General features: G+C 42.8%; 2 protein-coding genes across 6 annotated transcripts; one reads left to right on the top strand and one right to left on the bottom strand.

Annotated features, from left to right (window-relative positions):
• Window positions 1-7: 7 nt before the first annotated feature.
• On the bottom strand, window positions 8-2,142 carry LOC117136597. Of its 2 annotated transcripts, XM_033297579.1 has the most exons (3): window positions 1,563-1,651; window positions 996-1,361; window positions 8-838 (listed from the first exon to the last, which is right to left on the bottom strand). In XM_033297579.1, the coding sequence occupies exons 2-3, from the start codon at window positions 1,234-1,236 to the stop codon at window positions 231-233; spliced, it is 849 nt and encodes a 282-aa protein (XP_033153470.1). In that variant the 5' UTR covers window positions 1,237-1,361; window positions 1,563-1,651; the 3' UTR covers window positions 8-230. The 2 variants fall into 2 exon arrangements, with proteins under 2 accessions (XP_033153470.1, XP_033153469.1); XM_033297578.1 differs by lacking the exons at window positions 996-1,361; window positions 1,563-1,651 and adding an exon at window positions 1,797-2,142.
• Window positions 2,143-3,341: 1,199 nt separating this feature from the next.
• LOC117137938 (sprouty-related, EVH1 domain-containing protein 1) lies at window positions 3,342-11,149 on the top strand. Of its 4 annotated transcripts, none has more exons than XM_033299700.1 (6): window positions 3,342-3,496; window positions 4,428-4,795; window positions 8,611-8,788; window positions 8,848-9,016; window positions 9,810-9,899; window positions 10,014-11,149. In XM_033299700.1, exons 2-6 carry the CDS (start codon window positions 4,776-4,778, stop codon window positions 10,769-10,771), a joined length of 1,215 nt encoding a protein of 404 aa, XP_033155591.1. In that variant the 5' UTR covers window positions 3,342-3,496; window positions 4,428-4,775; the 3' UTR covers window positions 10,772-11,149. The 4 variants fall into 4 exon arrangements, with proteins under 4 accessions (XP_033155591.1, XP_033155589.1, XP_033155590.1 ...); XM_033299698.1 differs by having other exon boundaries at window positions 3,343-3,496; window positions 9,744-9,899; XM_033299699.1 differs by lacking the exons at window positions 3,342-3,496; window positions 4,428-4,795 and adding an exon at window positions 8,388-8,452.
• The last annotated feature ends 1,044 nt before the right edge of the window (window positions 11,150-12,193 follow it).

Here is a 12,193-nt window from a genome sequence, read left to right as displayed (position 1 = left end):
CATGAAGTCGACTTTTCCTTAATTTATTGTAGTGCTTTATTTCGTTTTGAGTTTTAAGTAAAATATAATTGGAAAATATACAATCAAAGTATTCGCAATTGATAAAAGAGCATAATTTAAATGAATACATAACATATGTATAATTTTTAACTTAGTTTACGACACGCTTAGACGTCCTTTTCCTTTATCGTTTCCTTCGTTCCTCTTGGTAAATGTATATATTGGAGCGACTACTCATCCTTGGCAATTGGCGAGTCCTCACTTTCCTTGAACAATATATCCTGGATCTTGGACCGCACGTACATCTTCCGACTGAGCGAAAGGTGGCGCATGACGGGCACCAAGCTAAGTGCAAAATAGTAGTCGTCGTCCTTGGTGAGCTCCTCGTGATTCTGTTGTATGATGTAGCTGAGCTGCTCGCTGACAGCGGTCAGCCGTTCGATGGACGTCTCCAGGTTGTTCTTCAGCTGCTTGGCCGAGCTGCTGCTGGAGGACGTGGAGGCCACCACAGTAGCCTGTACGCCCGAACCCACACCGATGGGCCTGCTACTACCCCCGGCGGGTGAAGTCGAATGGGTTAGCACGGTCACTTGCTTCTCAGGCTGATCCAGGCCCTCATCATCCATCACGTGTATAGGGCTATAGCACAGTGGATCCTCGCTGTATATGATGTCCTTAATGTCCTCGCTAATCTCATCGTTCTGCTCGTACTCCTCCCACTTTTGCGGCAGGGCACCCGCCTCGCCCAGATAACTGGCGACGTTCGACTCGATCTTCGGCTTGGCCACACGCAGCGGCTCCCTCAGCGTCTTGGCCTTGGTTATCCGCACGGTTTTGTCTGCAATGCAAAGGATGGAAGCGATGGTTAATACGATACATATTGGTACAGCTACCGTATAATAACAAAAATATCATAACCCAGAGATGGGCGCCGGCGATAGTTTCCCGCCGTCCCAAGGGTCGATAGCCCGCCATACGAACTTTGCTAGGATTACCTTTCTTGATGATTGGGATCATCCGGGCCTGGGGACGTTGCTGTACCGGACTGACCAGCACCTCGTCCCTGTGCTTGTGCCGCAGATGCGTCCACAAATTGGTCGTATTGTTGCCCTTCAAATTGCTGGCCATGCCTCCACGCGATATATTATTGCCGCAGTAACGGCATATCGCAAAGTTTTCACACTCCTCGTTAATATCGTAGTGCTGCCACACATTGCTAACACGACCCTTGGGCATTTTCAATACTTTTCTCTAGGTAATTAGTACGTCAAACGTGATTTTTCTCCACAAATTTATTTTTTTGCGATATTAGCGTTGCTGTCGTCAGTGTTGTCAAGTGCCGTTGCAGTGTTGTAAAACGCCTGGACGTAAAAGTAGAAACAAAGGCAACGGCAAACCGAGGTGAAAAACAAGAATAAAAGAATGTTTACATACTTTTCAACAGCGAAATACTTTTAACATAACAATATTTTTTAGCTAATTTTTAATATCATTTTAGAAAATATACAATAGGTTTATAAACTGTTTACAAGCACAACCACTGGTTGGGGAAAATTCTGTACCTATCCGGCACTATTTTTATCTATAGTTTTTTTTCCAAGGGGATTTACTGCCTTGCTATAACTAGATTTTCTACTTTTCCCGCGCAAAAGTGGAGGAGCCTGTACCGATGAACCGTGGATTTATCGCGATGGCATCGGGCACTGATCCGTGCTCGGTTTCTACGGCACGGAACACGCGTGGCAGTGGATTTCGATTGCGAAGGGCGTGCGTGATATTTCGGATCCCGAACTTACCGTTACTGCTGCTGGAGTGGAGACATCGGTGCCGTAGCAGCGATCCGGTTCCAGTTTTACCGCTGTAGGATAACAGATCGCCACAGGTTTTGCAGCAGGCGTACGGCTCTATGTGGTCGTCGCACTGGACAAGATTGAAAAACCTCCAGACGCAGCTTTTGGTGTTCCTGGGCTCAACGAGTTTGCAACGCTTGTCCCCGGATTTGAGTAGGCTACGCAGCTCTGATTTCTTTTCAACATGCATCGTGGCGGATCGGTTGTTCGATTCGTGCAGGTTTAGTTTGCCAAAAAGGAAAACAAACCGAAATTACAAAATGTACACAAATACAAACTCACGAAAATTCAGTCACGCACAAAACTGTGTTGGTAAACAATGGCGAGAACGGTGCGAAAAGTCTAAGGTGGTGTAAATAGCCACTGACTTTCCTAAAAAGAACTTGATCTAATATAACTTGGTAAAGTTAATTCTTTTGAATTGTATTTTTTTCTTATGTCTTTTGTATCTTTTCTTTTAGTTTAAAACATAAAATTCTCTTATGACTAACGATTCCGATTACACATGGTAAACAGACTATCGATAAACTCAATTGAGTTGCTCATTGTAAATTGAATCATTAGAATCTCTTAAAATGGGTAAAGTTTTAATGGCTTCCTACAGCCAGAGCTATTTCAAGGCTCATTTGAACGCCGGAGTTCTGCGATTCAGCAAGAAGTGCAGTCGCGGCAAAATGGATACACTTCACACAAGGAGCAACCCCAGTGCTGCAGAACCGAAGTCACATGTCCAAAAACAGAGGACACCTGGGCGGTGGCTACGAGGATGAAGAGGATTCCCATCGGAATCCACACGTTTCCAGTGCGGTCAAGGCCACAGATAAGGTAACCCAGGCGGTGGGGTGCGTCGCCAACTGCCGTCCCTTCAACGTTGTCAAAGATGCAGGTCTTCAGAAACTGGTCTGGAAATACGAACAGAAGCTTAAGCAGGCGCACTCCCAATGTCCCGCATTCGCCTGAATTGTTATACCATACAAATGCCAGAAAGGTCAAACAAATGGCTCATAACGATAGGTTTGACGTACTGGAGTGGTGGCACTCCAATCGGGAACAGTTCCCGCTCCTCCACAGGACTAGCTGCCATATTCTGTTAATTACAGCCAGCACGGCGTCATCCACGTTGGTTCTTTCGCAGACCAGATACCTGGGAAATACTCCAGCCTGCGGAGTGGATGAATGAATGCACCGAATGATGTTTCTTAAAACAAATACCAAATTGTAGGCTTTCCTAGTAACGTTATTGCCTTTAGTGTTAATTCAAAACTATTAACTATCGATACACAATAAAATTCGAAATAATTAAAATTTTGAATTAATAAAACAATGCGAACATTTAGTTTCTTCAACATTTCCGTTTTCAAAAAATTCGCCATAAATTTTAACCCCAGAGTTGCAAATCCATAAAACTCATATTTTCGTTATATGCATTTACATACGTTGGTATTTTATATGAAGTTTTAGAGTTGGCACAGAGAGTATATTTATCGGATTCGTCCACGGTCACACTGTCTCCTAATTTTTTCGCCGTCGCCGTCGTTTGTTTTTGGAAATGTCAATTGTTGTGAAAATATCTGCTTAATTGTCAAAAACGCCCAATCGGAAAAAGCACAAATATTCGCAAAAAAATTTGCGCACAAGCAGCACAAGTAAATGTCATTAAAAACAGTGCAAAATTAATACAAAGAAAAATGCTACATTTTGTTGCGTCTGCTCCTGCTTTGTGTGTGTGTTAGTGTGTATGTGTGCGCGTTGTTAAATAAATGAATTAAAAGGCAGAGTTACACATTTTAAATGCGAAATAATGAAAAACGAGCTCATCCAGTGCTCTCTCTCTTCCTCTCCCTCTCATTTTTACTGTTACTAAAAAGTAGTACTCCAATTCACGCACATGCATACATACGTAAGCCCAGTGAAAAGCGAGAACAATAAGAAGAAAATATAGTTGAAAACCGCTGCGGTTGGCAATTAAACATATCGGTTGGGAAAATCGGTGAAAAGATATAGCTGTGGTGCAGTATGTATAGGCGTATGTAAATATGAAATATGTAAAGGCAGCAACAGCAAGCAGAGCAGCATATACACACATGGAGAAATCGCCCAAAAAACTTTCTGCGCAAGCTGCGGAGAGCGCGCGAGAGGGAGATAGAGAGACGGAGAGTGGGAGAGCGAGAGCGATTGATTCGTTGGTGGAAAATGTATGAATGAATTTTCGCTTTTGCAAATTTTATGTTAATAAAAAAGCAGTGCTCGCAGCAAATGGTAGTTCAAAACAGCTAAATAAATAAGAAAAATAGCAATATAGTTTACAATTCCGAATAGTCAGTGTTTGAAACGCGTAGAGAATACCGAGTTGAGCCTCTCCTTCTCTCAATTTTCATCTGTTACATCTTTTGTTGCTTGGAAAAATCCGTGTATGTACGCGTTTGTGTGTGTGCGCGAAGTTTTCCACTGTGTTTGTCTACACGCCCACATGAAAAGCGCCGTGTTTGTGTATTTGGGGAAAAGTAAAAGTGATTCTCGATTTATAAACGCGAAACCCGAAATTAATTATTCACCTTCGCCCACCTTCAATTTTAGTGAATGAATAGAACCCCCCCAACTCTTTGCAAAGCCCCGCCCCCCAAAATTGTGCCAAAACGCAAGAGAAGCAGAGAAACGAAAAGAGGAAGAGTACTGGAGATCGGCGAGATATTGCAAGTCGGATAACAACAGCAAAAACAACAACGTGGGATTGGATCGCCTAAGCAACTATTTGACTATCTTCTGGTGTTGTTGTTGTCGCTCGATTACACTTTTTTCGTTGGAAACGTTTGTGCAGCAGCAGCTCTGAATGTCTTTATGCTTTAATCATGGTGTATTTCGCCACCAACAACAACAACACCGACACTACACGCTGCTATATTAGAATCTTTCTGATAACGAACCATGACAGAAGGACATGAAAGGTGAGTTTCTCGCAATTACAACAACTTCAAATACGTAGATTGATAGATCTGTAGATATATTCAGTGGAGGAGATATATATATTCACAGAATAGAAGACTTTATCATCTGTTTCTATCTATAGTAATATTCAAAATAATATAAATAAGTCTGGTTAAAAGTGTCTTGGATATTCAAATTATTATCTAGGATTTAAAAAGCTTTAAATTGAAATCAGAGAACAAGTTGGTACTCGCGCGTTTAAAAAAAAAGCTCACTAAAAACCAACAATGTTTTGAAAATTTCAGATTGCTGTGTTTTTAAAAGGAACTTAAAACGTCATATCCCGGATATCATGTATTATACATACTTGATAAGAAAATTTCAGGAATTTTTAAATTTGCTGTCATGGTCGGCTTACTCAATTATTAAATTCCTAGAGTTTGTTGAAAGTTTTTAATCATTCTCAGTTTTCTAGTTTATTTTTAACATGAACTTGGAATTTAATTTTTTTTTTTAAATATTAAGACGATATGTATTTATTTAAAAGTGCCTTGTGTTCTTGTACACATTTAAATTAAGGCAAGTAGTGACGAAGCGCGCCACTTCGGTTCGGCTGCACTCGTTTCTGGCTATAATGCGCATTTCATGTGTTGCAATTATTTGGCGTGCCTCGATTAATTGCCATCAATTGGAAGCCGATTGGTGGAAGTCAATTTCAATTTGCGAAGCGCTTTTAAATTGAGTCGACGGGCTCTTTTCCTCAATGGACAGCCAACCGCCAGTCGTCGAATGAATGAAGGAAGAAGCGTGAGTCATTTGTCTGGGCGAACTGAAGTCTCCGCATTGTCTGTCGACACTTTTAATGAATGAAATGGAACGCCCCCATGTGTGGTTTCTTTTTCCGTTCGCCTCTGGGCCCAATAATTGCCGTTGTTACGACTACTCACGTATTATTGCCTCGCGCCACTGGCGCTCTTTAAATTCTATTCGAAAATGATGTCATTTTGTGTTTGTCCGTCGTTTTGTTGTTTGTTTCGTCCGCGGTTCGTTTATTTCTTTCGGCAAATGCCTGCGCAACAAGAACAAAAAGGAGGGGCACGGGGCACCCAAGGTTCCAATAGTTTCATTCATGTCTTGCTCTTTATTCCGTCCTCATAATGAATTGATACGCGGCATGCCCCCGCACACATAGTCGCTTAATGGGTGCCCACGACTATTCCGATGTGCGAAAACTAGCAGAGAGATCAATGATATCAGCGATTTTAGTTGACCTCCATATATTCAATTGAATCCCAGCGAGTTTACGAACGAATGCAGATCTTGGAATAACTTTAAATACATATTTTAAAAGTGTTTTTGTTGTAGAAAGGTAACGCACTTCCTCTCGCTATAATATAATCGAATTCTTCTAATAGGATTAGCTTTGTCTTCTATGACTATCTCTTCACTTTTTACCTTTGATGGTTAAACTTTCCCATTAACAATGGCTCAATTTTGAAAAAGAGGCTTACGTTTTGCAATGATACCATTTTTCGGATTTTATACATTTTAAATGGTCTGCATGAAATATTTACAAAATATATTTCATTGCTCTGCAGATCTTGAGATCTCAGAGAAAACCTAGCAAATATTTTTTAACTTATTTATGCAATAAAGTCGCCATAAAGTAGGCAACTATATTTTGTAAACTTTCATTTAGATACTTTTAGCATGAGTGCTATTAAAATTCAGTGATTAATTTTATATTATTTTGTTTATTACAAAAAATTGAATACGCATGAAAAAAGCCATTTAATATCCTACTAATGTTGTAAAAAAAAGTCACCCTGTTTGCTGCGTTTCTTGCTGCAGCGGAAACAACATTCGATTTCAATTTTGCATTGTAAATTGATTGGCATGTGAATAATGTAACGGTAAGCGGGACATCGTTACCACGCGACATTTGTTCTTGTGTGCAAATATAGGTAGGAGTGTGCGTCTGTGTGCGTGTGTGTTAGACATGGGGGGCTATCAAAACTATTCGCCTATTTAAAGAGTGGCTCTGGGTGTTGAAACTTTTGTATTTTTTGTTGTATTGTGGCGTCGCCTCTCCCACTTTTCGTGTGGGTGTGCACGAACACAGACATAGACGTACACGCACACGCAGAGCGTTCATTCATCTTTTCCTGCTGCAGGCCCTGTGTGTGTGTGTGCGAGTGGGCGTCGAAGTGTGTGTGTGTGGGAGTATCCAAAGCATTCGCTTGGCAACAATGTTTTGGGCATACCAAATAACTCGAAAATTTTGTAAATAATTATATGGTGTTAAAAAGTCGGGAAATTGGTTAGTTGGTTGGATTTAGCTTGGACCCAGATCATTTATGGGCGACAACTCCCACACGCTCACACATTAGGAAAGATAACTGGATTTCTCGCTCGCTCTCTCTCCATCTCTCACATCGTCTCTAACGGTATCTTTCCCACGCATGCGCTGTGGCTGGAAGTGAGAGCTTCCAAATATTGATAGACTTTTAGTTTCGGCTTGGGGCAGGCTTCTAGCTTTCCACAAGTATATAAAAGTGTGTGTATGTTTTATGTTTGGCGGAGTTGGTAGTATATCTACATATATCATTTAACTTCATTTCGACTACACCCTGGGTGGACCACAGACTCTCGAATAACTGGGTGGCAACTCTAATGGAGTGAACGGTTAGCTTGGCATCGCCTCTCTTGCTCAATGAAAACCCGTTATGCGCTATTATTATGCTCTGACCCTGGATAGTTCCGTTGGCTTCCTTTCGCTTTTCATTCACGCTGGCTCGCAAAATCCTTGACGGAGCTGACGTAGCTGAATGAAAACCATGGCGGGACCAGTCCTTGACATGTCCTGCCTTCTCGGAGGCCCGGTGACGTCGCGACAAAAATATTCATTCTGTAAAATCCAGCGAAACTAGGACAAGCATGTGTACATATGACACGCACACCGGTGCACACACATGCACACAAACCCCTCCCCTTAAGCACACACACGCACATACACTTCCCATTGGCCTAGTGAAGTTTCAACTCCCTTTTTGGAGCTTTTTTCATTGAGTAACTCCCTTTTTGAGTTGCCCGGGAACTCTGTCCCTATTCAAGCACATTCAATTTATGCGAAACTTGTGCGCAGGTCATCAAAAACTCCATTTTATGCTACCCATTCATAAGGCGAGTAAAGTCCTTAGCTCCGAAGTTGCGGCTTCATTTTCAAGAATGAAACCGTATATCATTTGGCAACGCCAAGTTACATACAGATTCTTCATTGCTGAAACCCCTTTAAAAAAGTATCTCAATAAACTCGTTAGGTTCTCATTTTAAGACTAGATGAGATAAAGGTATATATCCTTGCTTTGTCCTTGCTTTGAGTTAGTATTTTTATAACGAAGGACATCCAGATATTTTTAGTTTTCATTGGCTTTTTACCCTCGCTTCAATGAATCAATTTTTGCCGATGGCAGGTGCTACTAGTATCCTTGCTATGGCTTCCTTGAGGGTGCCGAAAAATTGAATTAGCCAAATTAGCGACACTTGTGGGTTATCCTGTCGAGGATATAGAGGCAGCTCTGGTACCTCGATGCCTCTCATTCGTTTTAAAGCATTGGTACGTCCAGCATGGCTACGGTTTCCTATACCAAACTTGGTCCCAAACGCAAAATAAGCAGGTGGGATTGATAGCGATTTCATTATTTAGGCTAAGATATGTCTAATCTTATATTACATTAAAAAATGGCTATAAACCTACAGAGATATTAAAATCAAGGACTAAATTGTATTCTTCATCGAAACTAATGGAACTTACACCCCTTTTTTCTTTTCACAGCGACTTCTTAGTAACAGTACGCGCACAGGTAATGACCAGAGACGAGAGCACCGAGGGCTGGCTTCCGCTGGCCGGGGGTGGCCTGGCCAACGTTTCGATACGGAAGCGGGCTAGGCTATCCCCATTGGCATCGGGTCATGACTACATCATCTACGGGCAGAGGATATCCGATCAGAGCGTGAGTATAGATCAAACACTGGAATATGCTGATGATATTGATTGATTTACTTCCGACAGGTCATCTTGAGTTGTGTGATCAATCGTGATCTGAAGTATTACAAAGTAATGCCCACATTTCATCATTGGCGCGCAGGGAAGCAGCGGAATGGACTCACATTTCAAACGGCCGCCGATGCGCGAGCCTTTGACAAGGGCGTCCTGCGCGCCTACAACGAGCTGATCGATGGTAAACTCCTGCCCGAATCCTCATGGCTGAGCCCCAACTACCAACTAGTTGCATGACCGGCTTGCACATCCCGTCTCTATCTCTCTCTGCTTTCTGTCAGCCCGCTTTAGTTGCCTTTTGATTCCTACTGCTTACCTACTCGTGCCGAAGCCACTTGACTTTCTTTCTTCCGATTCTTCCAAGCCTCTGACTTAGTATTGCTTTCGTTTACTAATATATATATATAACTTTTTGTATGTCTTATGCTCTACTTTTGCCACAATACCAAACGAAAAACCAACCCAAATATCAAACATCACCACACACAATCACATTGGAATATTGCAAATTGTTTTAAAAATCAACAAATCAACCAAACATTTAAATCTATAATTTCAATCAAATTGGTAAGTGTTAAATGAGGCCGTACCTCGAATTTAGTTTTGTGTGTGTGCTGTTTGCTTTGAAGAGGAACATTGCGCTGCTCGATCACTTCAAAATTCTCAGCACATATATGTGAAATAGTATAGTCTAGTACACACTAGTAGGTCACCACGTTTCGATGAGTTCTTTTCGATTTCCATGCTTACACTTAGCTGTATTCTGATTTTACGCTCGTCAAGATCTATCTTCTCTCTGTACAACTTTAAACTGTTCTCTGCTTTGCGCCTTGCTAAAAACTTTGCTGTTTTCACATATATAGTTATTAATTTATCATGACTAAAACTGAATCATTTACCTTATCTAGGACTGGCCAAATCGAATCCAACGATAATATGCCCACCGCTAACCAAATATGATTCGGTTGGCGAAGATGATGTATTCATGACCCTGGACTTACCTGTGGAGAGCGAGAGTTTACAAAAGATCCATTCAAGCCCCGAGGGCAGCGAGAAAAGTCACAGTAAGTGTTGCTAGATTGGGTAAAAACAAGTGCAAAACTCTTTAAAATTGATGCACTTGACACCCATTGACTTAGCAATTCAGAGCACATCTTAATCCATCGCTTACTTTGCAGAGAGCGTCAGCAACAACTCCGACTCGGAGAAGCTGCCTCCGCCGCCCATTCACTACATATCCACGGACAAAACATCGGCCACCACGTCGCCGCCAGACGCACCGCCCGCTTCTGCTGCTCCATCGCCGGCGACCGCCGGCCAGATAGCGGCCAGTGAGAACTACTCGTACGTGACGCTGACGGCGGTGCACCACGACTACAACTATCCGGTGGTGGACCAGCCGGTGGGAGCGCAGGTGCTCAATGCTCGCAGGGAGTCGATCAGTGCACTGAAGAAGCGCAACGCTCTGGAGGCGGCGCAGGCGATGGCGGCGGCTCAGACGGCGGCGGGTGGAGGACTGGCCTGTCGCGACGGCGGATCGGGAAAGCCACTGCACAAGCCGAACGTATCCGACATACTGAAGAAGGAGACGCGTCTGCGATGCCGCTACTGCCACGAGCTGTACAGCGAGGACTTCAATCGTCGGGGCGCCTGCGAATATGCCCCGGATGCGTTTCGCAGCGGCTACGAGTGCATCTCCGGGATGGGCTGTGCCCGTTGCATGATCTACCACTGCATGAGCGACGCCGAGGGCGAGACGGCCCAGCATCCGTGCGACTGCAGCGCCAGCGAGGCCGGCTGCAGCAAGCGCTGGCTGGGCCTGGCGATCCTCTCGTTGTTCGTGCCCTGCCTGTGGTGCTATCCGCCGCTCCGCGCCTGCCACTTGGCCGGCATCCACTGCGGCCTCTGCGGCGGGCAGCACAAGCCGCATGTCTGACATTTGGAGGCCCGCTTGCAAGGACAGCACGATGATGACCCCAGGCCCAGAAGCGAATTCCACTACCACCACTCCGAGCAGAGCATAATGAACAGCGCCAAGCGTCCGTGGGGCGCCAAGCAGAAGCACTCGCAGCAATCGCAGTCCCAATCGCAGCGTCATTTTTACAACTGGGAGCTGTCGCACAGCTTGGGTGCTCCGCAGCATCAGACTCCGTCGTATTTAATGCAATCAACTGGCAGGAAGGCACCCCAAAACGATTATGGACGCTTGCTGTTCTAGGCTTTATCCATGATGACAGCCTGAGGACCCATTTTTGCAAACTAATTACCAAGAAGTACTGATTATTTCACCAGATCTACGGTATCTTAAAGATATCTGAAAGTGGACAAGGAAAGGTTTTTCTGATAAATGGCAGGAAAACAATGTTTTCATACTGTTGAGATGAAAAGATCGTGTCGATGCAAAAGCACAGCTTTTTTAAATCGGGTGAAAGAAGAATGTGTAAAAAGCAATTCAGCTTGAAAATCAGTTCGCCAAAATGGGTCTGTGGTTCGATTTTAGTATCATTTCGGTATACTCCATATGAATTGCCATAATTAATTGTATATACAAAAGAGCAGGAAGGATTATGTATCTAATTTTAATATACTTTTAAAATTGTAACTTATGTTTAGTGCTCTCTCTTAATTATAGTTTTGTAAAAACGGGCTATTTGTTTTTATTCGTAACTGAAACACATTTTTTGAAAAATCAAAATATTATACAATGATTGTTTTAGTTTTAGTTGTTTAGGGTTTTTTGCTATTTTACACTTGCTTGTTTACAATTCGAAATTGGAGAACAGTATTAAAAGGCCAAGGCAAAGGCAAAGGCGAAACGAGAACTAAATATATTTAAATGCGATTTTCTCTGCGCGATTCCAATTTGTTAATCAATGTCACGCGCTCAAAAACTCACACGAAAAGTTCAAACAAACGGCAACCGGATGCGCAAATGAATAAATAAATCGACACACGCAACTAGGCAGAAGAATTAGTTGGCGACACACGGCTGTCGAGCCGTTCTTCTCCGAACCTGAAGAAGAATTACAAATTGTATTCGACTACTCCTCTAGCAAAAGAGTCCGCGGCAATGCTCAAGTTTTGTGCGTTCGCCATGCTCGGCAATTGTTACTTAAATGTGCTTTAGTTCAAAACTATGTACCCATTCGGTTGCCTTAGAAAAAGGATGTTTTTGTCTCTTCTTAGGGCTCATGAAGATTCAAAATATTCCTTTTGCCCCAAACTCAAAACGTTTGTTTTCCAAATCTTTTGTTTAGCCGTAGAAATAGAATGAGAAACCAATTAGAATTAGAGAGTCGATGGACGAACAAAGAGCGCAGCATTGCTCGATTGGAAATCTTTTGCAACTAAATAATTC

This window comes from Drosophila mauritiana, chromosome 2R (assembly GCF_004382145.1).
Source record: "Drosophila mauritiana strain mau12 chromosome 2R, ASM438214v1, whole genome shotgun sequence".
Classification (NCBI taxonomy): Eukaryota; Metazoa; Arthropoda; class Insecta; order Diptera; family Drosophilidae; genus Drosophila; species Drosophila mauritiana.
The sequence above is the reverse complement of the archived record's forward strand: the minus strand, read 5'-3'. Positions and strand labels throughout refer to the sequence as shown.